The sequence below is a fragment of the Hyalella azteca genome, unplaced genomic scaffold (assembly GCF_000764305.2).
Source record: "Hyalella azteca isolate HAZT.00-mixed unplaced genomic scaffold, Hazt_2.0.2 contig17414, whole genome shotgun sequence".
Classification (NCBI taxonomy): Eukaryota; Metazoa; Arthropoda; class Malacostraca; order Amphipoda; family Hyalellidae; genus Hyalella; species Hyalella azteca.
In genome coordinates this window covers 78938-101471 of record NW_025947197.1, presented here as the reverse complement: position 1 = coordinate 101471, position 22534 = coordinate 78938, and the positions used below count along the sequence as shown (strand labels likewise).

Here is a 22534-nt window from a genome sequence, read left to right as displayed (position 1 = left end):
ACGCAATAAGTTAGTTGGAAACAGACCTAAAATGTGGCCCAATGCACCCCCAAAACCTCACCCCACACTCCCCTCCCCCAGGCTGCGGGAGGTGCTGCTGTACGTGGTGGCGGCCCTCAGCAGGGACAGCCCCCGCCACTTCACGCGGCGGTGGGGGGAGCTGAAGGAGGCCCTGAAAGAGGCCCGCCTCACCGCCGACGATGTGATGGACTGCGTCGCGGGTTGCCCCGACCACGCGGGGACGGTGGCCGAGCTCGCCGCCCTGACGGAGGACGAGGAATGGCACGTCAGGAACGGTGGGTGACGCGTTGAGTGTACAGGGTTACGTGTTGGGTGTGATGGGTGACGTGTTGAATGTGATGGGTTACGTGTTGGGTGTGATGGGTGACGTGTTGAGTGTGATGGGTTATGTGTTGGATGTGATGGGTGACGTATTAGGTATGATGGGTGACGTGTTGGGTGTGATGGGTGACTTGTTGGGTGACGTGTTGGGTATGATGGGTGACTTGTTGGGCGTGATGGGTGATGTGTTAGGTGAAATAGGTGTTGTGTTGTATGTGATGGATGACGTCTTGGGTGTAATGCGTGATGTGTTGGGTGTGGCGGGGGATGCGCTGACGCTGCAAGAGTTGTGTTAGTCAGACACCGACTAACGCTGATTGTCGCGGGAGAAAGCATAGCGAAATTATGACCAATTGAAAACTCTTCCTTTTTTGTCTTTTTGGCTTTGGTGGTCACGTTGTGGTTGCCCGCAGGTCGCCATATTACTGCAGTGGTTGAAATGTTGAACTACGCCAAAGCATCTCGTGTGGTGGTGGAAATGGAGGCCGCGGCCCTGAGGGGGGCGCCGTGGGGGGCGCTCGTGGAGGCGGCGAGGGGCGTGGAGGTCTCGCTTGAGCTGTCCAGCCCTGACATCTATGCTGCCTTGTGTCTGGACAAAGCTACTCGGTGAGCGCTTCTATTTTTGCTACAACGAAGTGGCAGGCTGGTGAAGCAGGGAGGGGGTACTCTAAGGTATTCTACTTCTATTTAAGGGGGAGTCTACTAAATTATTTTAAATCTAACCTAGGGACACGCAGGGTACTGAATTCTGACTTTTTATTGATGTGCTAATCAATCACTTCCATAGAGAGTTACTACTCAGTTAATTAAGGTAGCACTAAAAGAATGAAACGGATTGTATAAATTTTGACGTAGTTCCTTGCCACAGCACGAGCATGGAGCGCACGTAGCACTGATACGCTTCTTTTGCTGTCCCAAACTGGGTCATGATGACTCACACGAGGACAAAAGTGCATCGTTATTTGGACAAAGTCTCGTTTTTTTCTGAGTGAAGACATTAGTGACCAACCTAATGCAGTTTGGTTGTGCGCAGTCTGGGCGAGTGGCGGTGTCGGGGCGGCGGGCTGTCGGTGCGCTGGTCGGGAGTGTCGGTGAGCGTGGCGGGCAAGACGCTTGTGTCGGAGCTGTCGGGACACTGCGATCCGGGACACATCTTCGCCGTCATGGGACCTTCCGGTGAGACCATCAACTTACATCATTATGAACGTTACTGCATTATGACACAATTTAGATAAATAGGTATGTATAAAGATTAGGGACTTAGACATTGAATGCGACCTGTAGTTTCTGTATAATTTGTTGGTACAGCAGACTAATGTCTTTTCTTCACTACAAATTAAATGTTCAAAATAAAAGTTATATTTCGGCACCTTGAATATGAATTAATGACTATAAAGTGCATCTTTGATGCATATTTGAGTACTGAGTAAACAAGAAACATTACTAACGTACCCTCATTCTAATGAACGATGGCCATCTTAACTTTGTATATGAGATACTTAAAGATTGGTACCTCTGAGGTACGTTAATTTTAATTGTCCATTCGCAACCTCCCAAACGAGTTTTGTTCCAACTTCCAAGTTATAATATCGTGCGTGATGCAGTTGGTAAAATCGTTTCAATAAACTAGAAGTTTTGTAAAAAGCCAACTCTATGGCCCAGTATAAATAAACTAGTTGGAAATTAATCAATTTCTTTTAAATTAAGAATACATGGGTAAATGTTCAATGCAATGTTAAGGCTCGGGAAAGACAACCTTGCTGAACGCTCTGAGCGGCCGAGTGCGGTGTGAGGGCTCCGTATGGCTGGGGGAGCGGCCGCTGTCACGTAAACTGCGACACCTCGTGGGTTACTCCACCCAACACGACCTCTTCCACCCACACCTTCGTCTGCGCCAGATGCTCCAGGTGCAAGATTATTCTCTCGATGGCTGATCTATCACTTTTTCTGGTTTCACCCATAACGCTTATATCTGCATCACTTCCATGTAATTACCATTTGATCTTTTGTTTTAAGATTATAGTGCTATCTGAGTCTGCCATTTGTTTTCATCACTATTCATACTTCATCACTATCCATAATCTGGGCCTATACTTTCAAAAAAAGTTAAGGGACCGTAAGTTCAATAGCAAATCATTGACGGCCTTTCAAGCAAAATCCACCAGTCATAGACAAGAAAATAGAGCGTAAGTACTTACGTTCACTTAGCGAATTTCGAAAGTATGGCCCCTGTGCTACCGAGTTCAGCGTATAAGAGCGTACATTTGCCGTCCAGTTCACCGCGGAGCTGCGGCTGCCCCACGCGATGTCGCAGGCGCAGAAGGCCGCCGCCGTCGACGCCGTCATCGACCTGCTGGGCCTGCAGCACTGCCAGCACACCAGTCAGTCCTGCCATCCTGCCTTGCCTTTACCCTCTGATACAGGACGCGCCATTATCATTATTTGCAGTCTCTATTTTGCTGGCCATTAGCACCCATTTCACTGCATCTTTTATTTTAATCTGTTAATAGCCGGCCATCATCTTTTATTTTAATCTGTTTATTACCTACATCATCTTTTATTTTAATCTGTTCATTGACGGCCCCCATCTTTTTTTAATCTGTATATTGCCGGTCACCATCTTTTATTTTAATCTGTTTATTGCCGTCCATTCTCTTTTATTTTGTTCTGTTTATTGCCGCCCATTATCTTTTATTTTAATCTGTTAATTACCTGCCACCATCTTTTATTTTAATCTGTTCATTGCCGACCATTATCTTCATTTTAATCTGTTCATCGCCTGACATTATGTTTTATTTTAATCTGTTTATTGTCGACCATTATCTTTATTTTAATCTGTTCATCGCCTGACATTATCCTCCCTTTCATGATCTGTCGTGAACGCATAAATCAACGTACTGAGATGGTTTTGGTACCGTTGGATAGATCAGAATGTCAGCTTTAAGATGAGACTAAAAACCGGAAAAGCCGAAATCCAAAATTTTACCCTAGACGCTCCCCTTAAACGTCTTGTACCTAAAATTTTATTTAGCCAAATACGATGTTTCCATCTATTGCCTCATACTTTATTTTCTCGTAATCTGATTAGCTTAGTTCTCATTTGTGTACCTATAAGTTTCTTTTTTTGCCTTTATATGGCGATATGGGCCGAAATTCGCAGTGATCAACGGATTTCTTCCAAACTACTGAACAGATTCGAACGAAATTTTGAATATAAATTCCAAACGGTGACTTTTAGCTCGTGAAAATTTATTCGATTAGGAGTCATGTTGCACGTGTTGTGTACAAATCGTCAAACAAAAAGCTTTTATTATTTGTTGGTATTTATCTTTGTCACCCCTCGCTATTATTGACCCCTCATGTCCCCCCGTCCCCCCAGTGCATCGGGAATGGCTTTTCCGGAATAACCGGAGAAGCCAAAATCCAAAATTTTTAGGCAGGCGCTCCCCTTAATATTTGTTAGTATTTATCTTAGTCACTCCTCGCTATTATTGACCCCTCATGTCCGCAGTCATCGGGGATGCCAGCGTCAGAGGGCTGTCGGGCGGGGAGCGCAAGCGCGCCTCCATAGCGTGCGAGCTGCTCACGGACCCGCCCGTGCTGCTGCTCGACGTAAGTCTTTTTTATTTACTTATATTTATTCATGTTATTTATTTGAAGCGTCATTAAACTCATGTAGGAATTACCCTATTGACTTTTATTTATTCAAGTTACTTATATTCAGCATTTTGAACTTGATGAATCTCGACGTAAGTATTCTTTATTTACTTATATTTATTCATTTAGATTTTTTAAGCATCATTAAACTCATGTTGGAATTATCATATTTACTTTTATTTGTTCGAGTTACTTATATTCAGCAAGGTTAAAATCTATGAATCATCTCGGTAAATGATTCAACTTGCTCTTATTCTCCTAATCTACTTCCATTAACGAATTAACTTCAGTTAACTAATTACTCGATATTCTTGAATTAATAATTGAATAAATCTAGAAGACTGATCTAAGATATCATTAGATATCTTACTTATGACAATATTTGTCTGCATTTTACGTGTATCATTCCTAAATATCATCGTTAAACTCGCATGAAAATGATAGTGATGAGTTCCCTCCTTAGCTCCCACTCTCTCCCTCACCCCCACTCCCTCCCTCAGCACCCACTCCCTCCCTCAGCACCCACTCCCTCCCTCAGCACCCACTCCCTCCCTCAGCACTCCCTCCCTCACCACCCACTCCCTCCCTCAGCACTCCCTCCCTCACCACCCACTCCCTCCCTCACCACCCACTCCCTCCCTCAGGAGCCCACCTCAGGGCTGGACGCCCACGCGGCCCACTCCCTCATCACTAACCTGAAGGCGCTGGCGGTGCAGGAAGGGCGCGCCGTGGTGCTGTCCCTCCACCAGCCCTCCTCCAGGATCTTCCATATGTTGGACACCGTCCTGCTGCTGGCCAAGGGACAGGTCATTGTTGCCATCAATTTGTTGCCGTGTATATCTCTGTTATCACATCATATTTATTAGCATGTCATCTTCGTTATCATATCATCTTTGTTGTCATAGCATCTTTGATGCCGACTGATATTAGTTGCACACCATCTTATTACCACACTATTTTCTTAGTGCAAGTTATAAGCCTGACGACACATCATCCTTGCAGCCCGCGTATCTTGGCCCCAGCGAGGACGTGGCCCCTTACCTGGCCCAGCTGGGCCTACCAATTCAGCCGAACTACAACCCTGCGGACTTCTTGCGTGGGTCCAAACACGTGCCTTGTGGGCCCTGCGACGGGTCCAAACACGTGCCTTGTGGGCCCTGCGACGGGTCCAAACACGTGCCTTGTGGGCCCTTCAACGGGTCCAAACACGTGCCTTGTGGGCCCTTCAACGGGTCCAAACACGTGCCTTGTGGCCCCTTCGACGGGTCAAACACGTGCCTTGTGGGCCCTTCGACGGGTCAAACACGTGCCTTGTGGCCCCTTTGACGGGTTAAACACGTGCCTTGTGGCCCCTTCGACGGGTCAAGAGCATTTATCACTAGTCTTTGATGCCTGTGTGCTATGAATAGTCAAATATATAGCTGACACGCATATAGTATTCTAGTAGAATAACATATAGCTGACACGCATATAGTATTCTAGTAGAAAAACATATAGCTGACACGCATATAGTATTCTAGTAGAATAACATATAGCTGACACGCATATAGGATTGTAGTAGAATAACATATAGCTGGCGCGCATATAGTATTCTAGTAGAATAACATATAGCTGGCGCGCATATATTATTCTTGTAGAATAATATATAGCTGACACGCCTATAGGATTGACGTAGACCAATATATAGCTGATATGCATATAGGATTGTTTGTTTATATGTATAGGATTCTGGCAGACGAACAGGATTGTCAATTTTGATCTAAAGATCAGCTATGAAATTAATTAATTTACGTCGTGCAGTGGAAGTGGCCACCGAACACTCTGAGCGTCTGATACGTCACCACTCGGAGACGCATCGAGCAGGCACCGTCGTACGTCAGTCCAAGAACCCTCCTCCGAATGTCGTCCATCAACGTCTCTCGTCACTCTCTGCGTCACAATCCAAGCAAATTCAACGCACTTACGTTCACGACGAGGATGCTTCGTCGTCTCATGAACGTCTGGACGTCGGTCAGGAGCTTCCAGAGTACCGGGACTTGCAATATTCGAGGCTCACGAACGCGAACGGTTATCCTCGCTCCGTCGTTATTGACGTGCCGGATGAATGTTTGACGCAGCGTTCAAGCAACGTTCAACGCTGCGCTTGTGGAAATGTCGTTCAGTTATCTCTCGACGTTCTCCCATCAGTCGATAGCGAGCACCATTCTTCAGAAATTATTAATTCGCCGTACTCCATAGACCTTCCGTCATCGTCTACCGTAAGAGTTCCGTCGGATGTCGCCGTTTCTAACCCCGATTACGAGTCTTCAGTACACCTCTTCGTTTGCGATGACTACATAAAAGTGAAGAACCATCAGCATCTCATCCACGCTGGGCATGATCGTGATTCAGTGGACCCGAGAGGAGGTCTCGATCTGGTGGACGATGATAGTGAACACGATCATGATCTGCAGAGATCTTCTTCTTTCCGAGGATTTAACGTCACTAGATCCTTGCCTGCTCCTCTGTCGGAGGATGCTTGCCTAAACAGTGAGTGTTTGGGGAGATCTCACCATAGATAAAGTATTTTGATAGGTGGACAATGATGTTGTTAATACAATGATGAACAATGATGTCGTTTGTTGAAAGTATTATTATATTATTTATTTATTGTAGTACTAGTCATTTATTTCATTTTTGTATTGGCCACAGATATCTTTATAGGTGAACAAAATTTCCGTGTATATCGTAAACTTGACTGTACATCACTGTCAACTGTATAAAAAGGAAATATTATTTATTGTTTTTTTCTAAGCCATCATTGAACGTAGCGCTCTCTCCCCAGAGGGACCGGGGAGACCGGCAGACGAGACCCAGTGGGGCGCTTTGCCCGACACGCGCACCACCACACCCGTCAAGCGGGGTACGTAGCCCTGCTACATCATTCACTTATGTCGCCATTGCTACATCAGTGCCACTTATGTCGCCATGCTACATCAGTGCCACTGGTCTAAACAGCTTTATAGATATTACGTGGGAATCGAACCCAATAAATTACAACTCAGACCAGTGTATGTCACTCGTAACGCCTCACGTCCCTCGTAACGCCTCACGTCCCTCGTAACGCCTCACGTCCCTCGTAACGCCTCACGTCCCTCGTAACGCATCATGTCCCTCGTAACGCCTCACGTCCCTCGTAACGCCTCACGTCCCCAACAGACGAGAGTGACAGCGGCCGTGAGTCGTGCATTAGCGACCACAGCGACGAAGCGTCGTGCTCCGCGGCCTCCGTCGCGGCCTTCGCTTCATCGCGACGTCGCTTGCGCCTCTACGCCGCCGACGCGCGCTGGCCTGCGTCGTACTGGACACAGTGTCGGGTGCGTGAACCAGCTGGAGCAAGCATTGTTTGGACGCTGTAGTCGTAAACTACCACTACCACCACCACCACCACCACTATCACCGCTACCACTACCATCATTACCACTACCATCACTACCACCCCCCACAGGTACTCACGGCGCGCTGCTTCACGGTGTCCCGCCCCATCATCACGTCGCGGGTGAACTGGGTGCAGACGCTGGGGTTCGCGCTGCTGGCGGGGGTGCTGTGGTACCAGGCGCCCCGTACCGAGGAGGGCATCACGGACCTGCAAGGCTGGATGTTCTTCTCCGCATCCTACTGGATGATGCACAGCCACTTCCAGGCCCTCAGTACATGTCAGTCTTCCATGTTAGGCATTTAGCCCCTTCCATGCTAGCCATGCATTTAGCTCCCTCCATGCTAGCCATGCATTTAGCCCCCTCCATGCTGGCCATGCATTTAGCCCCCTCCATGCTGGCCATGCATTTAGCCCCCTCCATGCTGGCCATGCATTTAGCCCCCTCCATGCTGGCCATGCATTTAGATCCTCCAATGTCGTAGTCTCTTGAAATATATTTTGTTGATAATCTTGTGTGTGATTAAGGCCTCGTGATAACCAATGTCCACGCTGTTATCGAATGCAATACTTTCACTCAATCTTTGTACTTGCATCCCTGGTCCATAACCGTTATGATGTTAATCATTTTGCTCGTCCGTTTGATGCATGTCTTTTACGACCCTCATGCGTGATATCGATCAATAAACGAACTTATGATTGTTAACTTTGACCACGGCAATAACGGTTGCTGTATAATTTTTCTCGTAGTATTATAATTAAAGTATGGGTTTAACTAACAACTGACCCTGGCTACAGTCCCGCGGGAGAAGGCGGTGCTGGAGAAGGAGCGTGGCAGCTGCTGGTATCGCATCAGCGCCTACTACATCGCCAAGACCCTAAGCGAACTTCCCCTCACCATAGCCCTGCCTTCCCTCTATTTCATCATCTCATACCCTCTGATGGCAGGCGTGTCCAATGCCCTCGTCATGCTGCTGCTGCTCCTTATGCTTCTCCTCAACGCCATTGTGGCTCAGGTTTGAAACTGCCAGCTCGCAGTAGGATTTAGATTTATAAAGGTAATGTTTGTGCCTTGGTTACCACTGTGCAAAGAAGGAAAAATTAAATGAAATCATGTCTTCTATAATAGTGTTTCTGTGAACAAGTTGTAAATGTTCAGTAAATATTAAATTTATGCAGATATCACTTTTAATGTTCTCGTTTAACTCTGGTGTAATGACGTACAGTGCTGACAAGATGATATTAATAATTGTAGTTGCCTACACAAAGTTATTATGAACGTAATAAATGCTTACGCTTGAGGGCTGCCGTGTCTGTGACGTTCCTCAACACAAACCACTTATGATGCAATGATGTGTATAATTGTACTGTGTACGCAGGATATAAAAACATTCAATAATAATTATTAACGAAGTGGATCATACGCTTGAGCACAGCGCCGGGCTGCTGGCGTCGGTGACGTTTTCTGAAAGACCTGCTGAAACGATATAAATAATTCTAAGAGCATGCATACGAGATAAACACGCTTATAAATTATTAACGACGTAAATTATACGTTTAAACAGAGCATGGGACTGTTGGTGTCGGTGACGTTCTCGGACATTGAGCACTGCTGGGCGGTGAGTGCCCTGATCACGCTCTTCCAGCAGCTGTTCGGGGGCTTCCTCTCCACGCGGGTGCCTCCATGGATGGAGTGGGCGCGCTACCTCTCCATGGTGCAGTACGCCTACACCAACATGTGCTACATCGAGTTCTCCATGGGGCTTCCTGTCGCGTGAGCACCGTCGAGTCTCGTCTCCAAGAGATTCTTTTTTGATAATATATTTATATATAGCATTTTTTAAACGTCTGCCCGGTAAATGGGCATAAAGTGATTAATAGTATAGTAGTATTACCGTATCAACTGTAATTAAGCTGTATTAGACCTTCCGACGACTCTAGCAATCAAAGAATATTCACAACCTCTTTGCCGATTCGACGAGAAAAGTCGCAGGAAGCTGGGATCGAACCCACAACTCTCTTATCCAATCTTGGTACTCTGAACTGTAACCACTGAACCACCCTGCCCAGAAACCCAATTGGTCTGCAATCTCGCTACTTTCCAATTTGTTCTACAAAACGACTCAAATTAATCAGACACAATGACCTAATAACAAGCATTTTGGGTTACACGAAAATTTACGTTCTCAGTTATAAGTCACAACAAAAGAATTGAAGATAATAACACGCTTCCTTTTCATTTCATCCGTAGCCTGCTTTTCGTCTTACTCCTAAAGTTCTTCCAGCCGCGACCTAAACCAAAGACTGAAACTCTAGCCTCGATTAATCATCAATCGGCGTCGGCGTTCTACAGTTCTTCCTGTACCTGTAGGTGCGCCGCCGAGCTGTCACGGTATCCGTCCTGCGCGTCGGGCAACTCAACCGTCGTTCCCGTCGCAGAGATCCTCGACTCCACCGGCGTCTTCGGGTCCTCCATGGGTGCCTCCGTCATATGGATGAACACCGCAGCGCTGGTCCTGTACCTCGTGGTGGCGAGACTACTAACTTATCTTGTGTTGCGATACCGATACCGTCCTAAGTATTTATAGTTAGTTATTTAAGCGATGTTTGTCATAGGTGCTCGCTGTAAACCACAGAACGCCATCGGTTCTGAATCATCCCATGGCTTCTTATTTACTCTCAGGATATTCATCATGATCAGTATTTTCTGAAATTATTTTGAATGAATTAGTCCAATTAATTCGAGAAAGAAATTCAAATGAAATCTCCAATCTAATTCAATTTCAATTAAATTTAGAATATTTTATTTTGAAAATGCGTAACTGAAAAATGTTCTACTGTAGACTTTGTCTGTGAAGAAAGCGTGGAAAATTTGTCCACTAATGTGCCTCTTCATGAAACCATAGATATATACCTGAATTCTCTGTTTAGGGATGTAAATGACCTCGTTATAGGTTTGAAACGTAGTTTTTTAAATCTTTTTTTGGAATTATCTGTTTTAAACTCTTTTTTCATATATGCTGGAATATTTTACCGACAGATTGACGGTTTGGGCATGGATCTTCCGCTCGGCCCAGCCTTTGCGAATATTTTAATGTGTTTTCACAACATTTCCTGGCTGTCCAATTGCCCTCTTGAATTTAAGCCAATATTCTATAACAGTTACGTTGATGACACTTGTAAGCATCCTTCTCACTTTAAACTCATCTTCGATTACCTAAATTGGCAACATAAATAAATCAAATTTACTATGGAACTGGAATCTAACAATAGCCTGTCCTTCCTCTATTGCAATATTACTAAATCTAATGGCTGTTTCCAAACTTCTGTGTTCCGGAAATTGTCTGTTACAGGTCTTAGTACCAGCTTTTTTAGCTTTTGTTCGTTTCGATTTAAGATTAATGGGATTCGAACACTTTTACATCGGGGCTTTCGTGTTAGTTCTACTTACAATTTTGTGCACGCTGAATTCGAATTTACGCAATATCTTTTCGCTTAATGGATTTACGACTAATCTGGTGTTTACCCAAAGAAAGATATTCATGTACACTGAGAGAAAAAAGCCCCCTGTTTTGAAACACTTGGGTGTTTCAAATCCTCCCCGAGCGTTCGTGCCCAAACCGGAACACCCAGGTGTTTCAAAAACGTTCAGGTGTTTCAAAATTTGCGATTTTGAAACACTTGGGTGTTTCAACGGTGGAACACGGGAAGTCTACGGAGAATGAAATCTTATTTTCAGAATTTATGCAATATCCTTGTCCAGTTTCCAGCACCTGATGAAATTATTTTAACATATTTTACTCCTCCGGTCGATCGCAGTCTAATCCATGGCTGCCTCAATACCAAAATTATGAAAACTATATTCTATCCGTATTTATCTGATTTCAAGGCTTTTCTCCTTCACAGCGAAATTAGTCACATATTCATTCTTTTATATACATATTTATTACACAATTTTATCGGTATGTACAATCATCATGAAACTACACTCTTTGCTCTCACCTCTATCGAGCTGTGGTTGAGGAAACTATGAGTCGCCCGCCGAGATTCGAACCTCTGTCAAGACTGCAACCAAACGCTCGCGAGCAGGCGCCTTAGTCCACTCGGCTACGGAGACGGCAACTACATAGAGCTGCAGTATTGGTTTTGTCTTGCGCGCGGTACTACCAGAATAAATCTTCGATTTTATTATCAATTGCTAGTGTGAGCGAATGGTGTAGATGTCGCTCGTTAACATTACTATTGACAAAAGAACAGCAAAGATTTGAAATAATTAAACGAATTGAGTTGGTCAATTAACCGTAAGCAGTGTAGATTCGTGGCATTCATGAGCGGCGGCTCCACACAACCTCCTCCTATGACAGCATTCGGCGCACTGACCACGCGACCCTAGCCGCACAAATATAAGCGCGTCAAGCTCGGGAGGTTTTGAAACACCCAAGTGTTTCAAAACGGGGGGCATTTTTCTCTCAGTGTACAAGCGGTACAATGAGGTTGCTTCCGAGCGCAACAGTAGCGATGTTGTTTATTGCTCTCTTCCATATTTCGGCCCTGCATCCGAAACTATGTCAAGGGGGCTAAAACTTTTGTTTTCTGAGTATTTCGCGAATTTTATTCTTCGTGTCATATTGGTCAACAATTTCAAATTCGGTTCTTTTTTAGGTACAGAGATACCCTCCCTATGCATATGCGAGCGTCCCTGGTTTATAAATATAGTTGTGCACGAAGTGCATCTGCGTACGTCGGAATGACTTCTCGCAATCTCTATTCTAGGGTCGCAGAACATAGAGACAGAAGTTTTGGAACTGGTCACTTACTATCGTGTCCCCCTCATTCGGCTGTGCGTGCTCACGCCGAGCAGTGCTACGTTCCAATTTCTGATAGTTACTTCAAATTTCTAGCTTCCACTTCCGGTGTTTATGATTTGCTCATTTTAGAATCATTGTATATTTTTAAACAGAGGTCAAGTTTAAATTTAGCTTTTAGCTCTTACCCGCTTGAAATTGCAAACAGATAGATTTTACCACTTAAGTTTTTTTTTGTAATTTTGACTGTACTAATTACTGATTTACCCGTGTTCTAGAATTCTCAAACTGACGATGGAGCTGGACTCCGAAACGTTTTCTGTAAAGATAGTACGAATTTTTGTGGAGTTTTCTTTGCTTCTAAGTTTTTAGTGAATTTGCGATTCAAGCAAACGAATGACATTATTACGTAATGAGTCACCGGCTGGAGTATTTCGTGTAGATTAGGGGGTTGATGAGAGGTCAACTAAAATAAATCATGTAAATGCAGGGATGACGAGCCGTTAACTGAGGTAATTTGTGCTTTTAAGGGCAAGTAGAAGGCAATTGTGATATTTTCGTGTAAAAGATTTTGTAGAAGAACTGGGATAGTTGGTGGTTCGGGAGTATTGTGGGCAATTCGAAAAGCGAAGTGAACAAACATTTATGGCGAAGAAGTTAATTGAAGGGGGAGTGAAGGAGGCATGGGAGTGAAGTAAACAAACTGGGGGAGTTTGTGTAGATGGTTTAGAATAATGGAGGAATCGAAGAAGTTCGTGAAGATGGTTTGTGAAGCAAGTAATCGTTGTTTGCTACATTACAGGTATGGGAGTGATTCGGCGGAGCAGTTCGTGCTGATGGTTAAGTAGGAAGTAGGATGAACTAACTTGATTCGTAAGGATGATGATACTGTTGTAGGCCATTTAAAATTTTGCATGATCCTGTAATAACGATCAGCGAAATGGGAAGGTAATTCATGCTCTGTTTTTGTATATATAATGCCCTCAAAGTGATAAATTTGTATAGTCGTTTAGATTAGCTATTCCGTGTAAAGAAAGCAATGACTCCCCAAAAATATAATCTCCAAGAAAAAGAACTTACCAAGCCCCGATTTAATCGCTCCGAGTTAAACATTCCTTCATAAAATATTATCAAGAATTGATTAAATTGTATTCAACTCCATATTTTCGTCTTTTCAGTGACCTAACGACTAAAGTTTATGTTGAATTCTGTGTCTAGGCATTGAGAGCGGCATTATGCCGCCACTTTATTCTGTAGCTCTATAAGGCTCCGGTAATTGTAATATTCATTAGCTTAGTTCGTAGGAATATCGCGAAAAGCTGCTAACGTATTACGTCCTATGTAGAGGGCCTTCTGGAATTCGTATAAGTAGCTCACCCACCCTTCCTCGGCGGGGTAAGTAGTAGTAGTAGTTTAATGGTTTGCTAGCCCTTCAGCTATCAAGCTATTTCGCACCAGAGGTCAAAATGTAACATCGCCAGCAAGGCGGAAGGTTTCAATTATTCAAAGTCTCAAATTAATCATCACCCACAAGGGGGCGGAAGGTCTCAATTGTCCAGCCCGCTGAAGCTGGCTCGAAGGAAGCAGCGTTAGCATCTCAAAGAGACGAAGTGACAAGGAGGGACAGGTGAACAGCAACAGAAACGAAGACACTCGAACAAGAGGTCGCTTACACGGGACGTCGGCCGCCCGCACGAGAGAGACAGAGAAGGGAAATTTAATGTACATATTAACTTAATGTAAGGAATCCTCCTTACATAATAACTTAATGTAAGGAATCCTACCTACATAATAACTTAACCCCACAACTGAGACCCGCAGTCAGACACTGCGAGCTCAGCGGTGGGGCGCTCAGGAACAATCCCCCTATGAGCGAGAAATCCCATAGGACTTCTCACGAGCACAGACACGCGTCAGAAGTCCCCCCTGAGGGATCGGCGGGATGAAGAAAATCGTATTGGATCATTTTGCACATTGTATCATCATTGAGAACGATGTTTGTAACTGCGCCATCGACCTTTTGGGTCACGCCCACCGTTGTTCAAATTTCCCATTATTGTAGAAGATGCTGGTCTCTTGTGTACATTGTTTCTGTCAATTTTTCTCCCTTTTACAGTCCGCTACGTGGTTTTGTTTTTCATAAGTAATTAGTGTCATCATTTTAATAGCTATTCCGCAGTTGCTGGTTTAAAGGTCGAGAATGGCCTCGAATATCTTAATTTTCTCCGGTGCAAAGAATAGACGTCGAGCGTGTAAAATTCTGATCCAGCTGGCACTGAAATTAAGAATCAAACTTATTCGTGTTTAAACTTGCTTATATATTTTCTTTATAGAGGTTTAAAAAGGTAATTAATAAAAAACAAAAGACTTGTTCCCATGTTTGCATTTTAACGTAGAGGAATGTTATTTGTGTCAAATATAAAAAAGAATTATTGAAATTTTCTCGTTAAATAGCAGTTTTTCATATTCGAAAATTTGTTTTCGATCAGTAAGCGTCAGTGCCTCTCCTCTCGTCCTATTTGCACCTTCCGTTAATGAATCATGTATATAATAATAAAAAAAGTGGGTCACGGGTGCTACATCTTAAGTCAGAACTCCGTTCCATTTTAGTGTTTAATTTTTGTACGTATTTATCAAAGGTGAATAAAGTTTGATGCGATTACCGGTAGCTGTTAATGTTCCTATTGTTTTATATATATTGTGCGAGGTGAATTGAAGCGTCGCCATGCCAATAAAAATAGTCCTTTCTCACCAATAAATTTATTACGAGTTTTTTTTCCTGGCTTTCATTTCGTCCTCACCGCAAATTTATTTTTGGTTCATGATTACCTACTGATTCATTATTCATGAATTATTGAAGAAATGTTTTGGCATTTTCGTTGATATTTACTAAAGAACGTATTTTCGATTCCTCGCTTTGAAACTAAAAAACATTTTAGGCGTTCACCGGCGGCGTCGCGTGGCATGTCTTCACACGTGGCATGTCATCAACATGTCTTCACACGTGGCATGTCTTCAACGTGTCATCACACGTGGCATGTTTTCAACGTGTCATCACACGTGGCATGTCTTCAACGTGTCATCACACGTGGCATGTCTTCAACGTGTCATCACACGTGGCATGTCTTCAACGTGTCATCACACGTGGCATGTCTTCAACGTGTCATCACACGTGGCATGTCTTCAACGTGTCATCACACGTGGCATTTATTATACGTGTCATCACACGTGGCATATAGCGTGACGTGACGTGACGCGACATGCCACTTGTGACGACATATTGTCTTCACACGCGTGACGTGTGACGCGTGAAGCGTGGTGCGTGGCGCGTGCCGTGGGACGTCCATGGGACGTAAGACGCGTGACGCATGACACATGACATGACATCCCCGGGGCCATATTTAGTTTTGTTATGATTTATTAACGTTAATCATGAGAGATTCACACGAGGAGCACGTGCTGATTTTTCAAGCTTATCTTTCTTTGATGCGGCGGCATCCCAGACTTGCTAATCTATTTAGATCCTAACATTGGTATCCCTGCGCACCGACATGATACTGAAAAATATAATGGAATATATTACTCCTCAATCGCCCACATGTCGCACTACAGGTACTTGAAGCAGCTATCTCGTACAGCCGCTCCATTACAAGTCACCAGTCGAGAAGATGGGATCTTTGGTACACGTCTTGCCGGCCCTCGTGGCCGCGATATCTTGCTTCACGGCCCAGGCCATCGGTGAGGATCTTAGGAGATGCTAGTTATGGATTAAGTGACGATCATCAGGAGTAGGACGAACCATACAAATGAAAGTCATTTGAAAAATATTTATGACCCCAGTTGCGTATCAAAGTTCAGAAGTAACTTACTAAATGCACCATTTACAAACCTACTAACGGAATTTATTACATCTCCATAGACATTCCTGACCTGCGATACCTGAAAGCCTACACCGACTATGACCCCGACGGCCCCTACCACGAGTTCCTGGACTACTCCCCCGACCTCAGCGTCCAGGGCTTGGATGGCTATATTAAACGCGTCTGCGTAACTGGACAGTGCGTGAATATTTCTCAGCGACGTATTCGAGTTTCAGTGGAGTATCATGTACAAATCTAAACAGAGAAGGAATATTAGGATGATGTTGGCCGAAGTTCAAGTGACTTTCTATACCATGGACCTTCTAATTTATCATCAAGTAGAGTGTCCTGTTCGTTCTTCACTCGCCAGTGACACCTCTCAGTCGCAGTAACTGCATTAGTATAACTCTTTATGAGATCGTGAAACTGAAAGCACGATCATGGGTAATTTTTCACTTCTATTCGTGACAGGATTTGAAAACTTGCCCCGTCTAATTCACCTTCTGTTTTGACGAGCAGAAATGCTGGGCTATTATATGAAAAAAATAGTTAATGTTTCTCGTTAGAGATATTTCTCCTCTTTCGGTGTGCATTATAAGCCATCATATTTCTGCTGTATCCTCTTTCCAGGTGGTTAATGTACTACGAGCGCTACTACAGCGTATTGAGAAGTATTTATAACGGGATCAACCAATGCTTCAACACGTCTTCCAGTTACCCTGTAAGCAAACGGAAAAATTTATAACTCGTATGCATTTAATAAATGAGAATGTCAAAAAAACGCGTGGTGAATGTATCACAATAAATGTATCAACATTTACTATTATTACCTGGCAGGTATCTTCTCTGCGGTACGCGGGCAGCCCCTACGGTCTGGACGACGTCTACTACAACCTCTACGAGGGGGAGGAATGGACGGGCAATGAATTCAAAGGCAACACAAACGCCCCGACCGTCGCCAACTTGGACATGAATGTGTCCTCCTTGTCCATCAGTGGACAATCACCGTGGACTTTCTTCACGTATACGTCATGTATTGTATTTCAACCCAAATATCTGAGAGACAGATATATGCTTTGATTTAATTTCGAGTAATTTATGATATGGTGGAAATGAGTTTGCACATCTGATGCTGAGCGACGAAAGCAATCAGGTACTTCACAAAAAAAAACATCCAAAACTAGAGCCGCAGTGCAGTATAAATAAGATTAAACGGGTACGTTGACAATTACAGATAACAGCCCTAATTAGGTAGCAGAGATACGAGAATAATAATGCTAGATGATGGGTCTTTAGAAGTATAAGTGCTTGCACACGGGGATAGTGCAGACGGTTAGTAAATGAAGCGGCTGAACCCCTATACACGAGGCTAGTAGCGTGGATAGTTCAAGCGGCGGATGAACTAGCAGCTAATACTATCCCTATGTACAGGCATCTGAAGGATCTGTGCCACATGATATAGGGATACCTGCCTCATATAATATGAAGAAACGTACCTCATGGAGCGTAAATTCGGGCCTGATGAAGGTTAATGGCGTCTTTGGTGCGCAGAGGCCTGCAGTACGCTGGAGTGGCCGTGTGCGTGTACCCGGACTACACCATAAATGACGACGGCATTTATTTGCATCACAACAGAATTTCAAAAGTAAGAAAACGAAAGGAGTGTACGCGTCTTTTTCGTCTGTCCTTGTAAGAGTTTACCTCCTGTTGCTGGCGAGCGCACCGTGATTGTCATTACAGCGGTAACATAATAATTGTGTGTGCATAAAAATTTTAAAACCATAGGTATCGCTGTAACAATATTATAATGCATTTATTAGATACAGTTTCATTTATGTTGTTTATTTGTATCTGACTACGAAGATGCAAGCAGTGAAACTATTCAGTGCGCTTAATGGACCATGACCGAGTGCTCTGTGTGAAATTTTGAGTATTCATTTTTTTCATTGTGATTAATAATTAAAGATTTTGGTGAATTATTTGGAGGACTTGGTTGCATAGATGTGACATCGACAGCGCCATGCTCCAAGATTGAAGGCTTGTTCTTTTATGTACGCTAACTTGAGAATGTTGCTTAACTCACTGCAGCAAGTTATCCTAGAGTGAGTTGAGCAGAATTCTCAAGTTATCGTACGCGGGTCACCATGATGGGTACTGAGGGTAACCATGTGGTGATAGGATATATCGGCGAGCTGAGAAACATGACTAGCGAACATCAACGAAGTGCTTATAACTTTCTAGTGCAGCCACAGCTTTTGTACTTGTGTTTTGACTTTTGTTAGCTCTAATCATACTCATTGCATGCAATTCAATGCTCAACCCCGCATTCTTTACTTTCCCGAAGATTGGGCTTACCCAAGACTTGGGCTTACCGGACAATTCGATCAGATCGGTGGCCAAGGGCTGCCTCACCGACAACGTCTACAGGGGCGGCTGTCCCCACCAGAGGGAGCTCGGAAACCAGGACGGACATTAGGACATCCGACAGGTGCTGCATGAGGTCGAAGACTTCAGACATCCGACAAACGCTGCATGAAGTAGAAGACTTCCTGCCTTGATAAATAAATGAATATATGATTCCAAACTACATCACAGACGTTTCTCTTCCACGTTTTGGAATTACAATAACATAATAAAAATGCTGCCTACTTAATAGCTTGTCAATAACTTGATGGTTAGATCAAATTGCCGATATTCATTGCAGTTTATACAACGATTCAAACATTTCATAATTGAAGAAAATAATGTGTTCAAATAATTTCTGATGAGAAATCAACTCACCTAAGAAATACGAATTAACCTTAATCAGTTGTACAACAATATATTTCTTTATAAATATCAATTTTAAAATTAAATACAGATTCTCTAAACTATTTTGATAATTAATTTCTACTGAGCTAAAACATTTATATAAATGCTAATCATTCTAAGATATTATGCCAAGGATATTGACTTATTACATTATTTTCAAGGCCAGAAGAACTAACAACAATAGAACGCTCGTGACTTTGGTTTTCGATGTCATTAAGATTGCGTTCATAATTGAATCTTTCATGATCATTATGACTGCATTGTCCATCATCATTATGACTGCATTGTGCATCATTATTATGACTGCATTGGGCATCTTCATTATGAATGCATAGTGCATCATCATCGTGCATAATTATTATGTAAGATCCTTATCCAACTGTGGCCCTCAGAAGTGCCTAATTGAGCCTAATTAAGTGCCCTCTGAGCCTAATTGAGCGCAAATTGTGAATGTGGGTGAATTAGTGAGTGTACACTGTTAAAGCCCTTTTAACACAGGGCGGAAAATACCGCCAGCGTAAAAAAACCGCAACGGTATTTAACCGCGTAATCATTCACACGAGGCGGTTTTTAACGCTGGAATCTATCAGTATTGCTATGCTATTTTTTGCACTATCAGTCCATCTTTATTTTACAATATCTATGTTTATGAAACAATATACACTGTTATAAAAACAGTTGAAAAGCGTGTGATACCTGTGACTTATATACCCGTGTGTTTCACGTAATCTGGCCATTAAGTGAGTGACAATAGCGTCTTTGTCAGATTTAAGGGGACATTATCGGTCAAAATCTATTTTCTATATATGTGGAAGGATCGTCTCCAAACTTGGTACACATATGTAAAACAGAATTCTAAGACTATTTTGTTTTTTTTGTGAAATTTTCGAAAAAATTGAAAGAAAACGTGAAATTCATAGAAAACGGCCACAAAGGGGGGTACTCAAAAAAAGTTTTAACTATTGCAAATCACATGCTACAACATCGAAACACGTATCATTCGATGCGTAAAGCGACTATCTAGCGATTCTCGGGCCACTTTTTCAATTTTTTTCTTGGTTCTCTTTTTCTGACGATTTTTCTGAAAAAATTGAATTTTTCGAAATTTCCCCATATTTCCCCCCCTTTTTTCAAAATATTTTCAAAACTATAACGAAATCGAAAAAAGTCCCTCCTTGTCACTTGTCCCTCCTTGTCACTTGTCACTCATTGTCACTTGTCCCTCCTTGTCTTTTGTCCCTCCTTGTCACTTGTCCCTCCTTGTCACTTGTCCCTCCTTGTCGCTTGTCCCTCCTTGTCACTTGTCCCTCCTTTCCACCTGGCCCTCCTTGTCACCTGGCCCTCCTTGTCACCTGGCCCTCCTTGTCACCTGGCCCTCCTTGTCACCTGGCCCTCCTTGTCACCTGGCCCTCCTTGTCACCTGGCCATATCAAGTGCCACCTGATTGATTATACATTTCTACCAGATGACAGAGATTCGTTGACTTAAGTGCGCGAGGGATGAGAAAGACGTCGTTTTTACACAAAAGAACATTCAAACCTGTGTTCATAAATTGATTTCATTGTGGTACGCTTCCATGAGTTGCCAAAGTTCGGATCACTCAACTGCTACAAGCACGGTTCTTTTAATTTTGGATTGCTTATTAACTGAAGAAAGTATATAAACGTAAAATTATATGAAATTTTTCTTTAATGCCGTCTGTTGTAGCGTTTGAGTTATGCCACAAGACTCCAAATGAAATGCGATAAAAAAATTTCTTACATTGTCGCAGAATATTCTAAGTTAGGAGCTCATAAAAGTTTTGGTGTTGAAAGTTTCACGAAGAATGTATTCTTTCCTCACGCCTTGGCGCGAGTATTGCGGGTATTATTTTGGCGTCCACGAGGAACTTGATTTAGTGTATTACAGACTTGAGCGAGTGTATTACTGAGGAACTTGATTTCATGCTTCCCTGTTTACTGGTTGAATGTAATTGTTGTGTCAACTTTCTTCGTCCCATACATGTTTGTAAGATTCATTATTCTAACCGTTTCGTTGCCAACTCATTTAATAATAAATCTTAAATGAAGCCTCAGTGCACGCTATTGCATAATAATCAGTCACTTAGAATGTTTTCAATAAAGTGACGTTGGTCCAGGTTATGTCCGGCTGACTAAATAAGGACAGACTCTCGACATGGGCTAGGCCACAAATTCTTCCTCATTTGTCTGCGATATTTCTACCTAATGTTTATTTTAAGGACTTCTAAAGTACGAACTAAAAACTATGATAGTTTTTCCGAGTGCATTGCTTTAAATGTCTAGGATGCAGTACAGTCAACTGGGGGGACTTCGGCCACCGGGGGGGGGGACTTCGGTCACCGGGGGTGACTTTGGCCAACGTTTATTTTTTTTTGCTGTCATTTGTATTTGTTGTAGTGGTGGCCAAAGTCACCCCCGGTGACCGAAGTCACCCCAGTTGACGGTACGAGTTTGAATAAGTAGTGTCCCGGTAACGGGTACCATGTTTCCTCTGCAATTGTTGCTACCATATCGATCTTTTTTTGCCTCACTAAATATTTTTTTCTAATTAACTTCTGAAATACGGAGGCAATATTACTTCATGGTCGATTTAAGATGAATAGAAAGTGATCTGCTGAAATATGCAATAATCTTCCGTCTTTTTCAAAATGCTCGAGTTTACGGCCAAACGCCAGTAGCTATCATGTAAAAATGCATTGATCTGGATATGAATTCATTCGCTGTTATTTTATTGCACCTGATTGTTTATTAAAACTACAGGTCGACCACGACGCTCCCCTTAACGTCAAGTCGATATTATCTTCAACGTTTTGGAGCTAGTTAGTTTCATGGATATGGCCAATAGTTTAGTTTTTAGAATTCGTGCAACCAGGTCACGAATATCACTAGAATCGGTGACAGGCCAAACTTAGCATATTCTTCAGCACAGACACTACTATACAATAATAATCAGTCTCTGCTATTGGAAACCGGTTAACGTGTACGGCATGTCTTACTGATATATGATTATTCGAATCCGTGCTCAGATATTGACGATTGCTATCTACCATAATTTATCACGCATTTTCCCCTATCTCTTGATGCTATTCCGCCATAGAATGTTTGAAAATTTAGAGTGCAGTGGTACATTTCATTAATTGTAAGTAAATAAAAAGCACTTGCAGGAGACTTTTAGCAGTACGGTGTAAACGCGAGTGCAATTTTTGATGCTGTAAGCATTTAATGCAATGAACCTATCGCTAGGGTATTCATTAATAATGATTTAGATCTAAGCGTCTTTCGAGATGGTTTTAGATTATATCATGCCGGAGGTTTAAGGGGACCTGCTACCCAACATCTTCAATTTTGGCGTTTTTCGGTTTTTGTGCTCATCTGAAAGCTGGAATTCTGCTCTTTCCAATGGTACCACTGCCATCGCTGTACGTCAATATTTACGTTAATGACGTCTCTTTAAAGGGAAGCGGGTGGTAAAAAAAACTATGGGGAAAATGAAAAAAGTGATGGGTTAGTTGATAGGTTGGTCTTCACGAATCTAATGATATGTGTCTCGATATTGTCGGACGATATTTGTGGGGGGAGATTTTCTATAGTACCCGTAATTTGTCCGTTTTCTATGAATATCAC

General features: G+C 43.0%; 2 protein-coding genes across 2 annotated transcripts; both read left to right on the top strand.

The window, feature by feature from the left end:
- The first annotated feature begins 812 nt into the window (after positions 1-812).
- On the top strand, positions 813-10032 carry LOC125179428 (ABC transporter G family member 9-like). The gene is made up of 14 exons (XM_047885264.1): positions 813-948; positions 1376-1518; positions 2083-2249; positions 2618-2723; positions 3854-3954; positions 4644-4805; positions 5002-5305; positions 5800-6528; positions 6824-6901; positions 7198-7355; positions 7487-7694; positions 8213-8430; positions 8980-9188; positions 9786-10032. The coding sequence occupies exons 1-14, from the start codon at positions 821-823 to the stop codon at positions 10000-10002; spliced, it is 2928 nt and encodes a 975-aa protein (XP_047741220.1). The 5' UTR covers positions 813-820; the 3' UTR covers positions 10003-10032.
- A 5825-nt stretch (positions 10033-15857) lies between these two features.
- LOC108683296 lies at positions 15858-18668 on the top strand. The gene is made up of 6 exons (XM_018172598.2): positions 15858-15957; positions 16139-16277; positions 16710-16800; positions 16917-17101; positions 17631-17724; positions 18424-18668. Exons 1-6 carry the CDS (start codon positions 15888-15890, stop codon positions 18553-18555), a joined length of 711 nt encoding a protein of 236 aa, XP_018028087.1. The 5' UTR covers positions 15858-15887; the 3' UTR covers positions 18556-18668.
- Positions 18669-22534: the final 3866 nt, after the last annotated feature.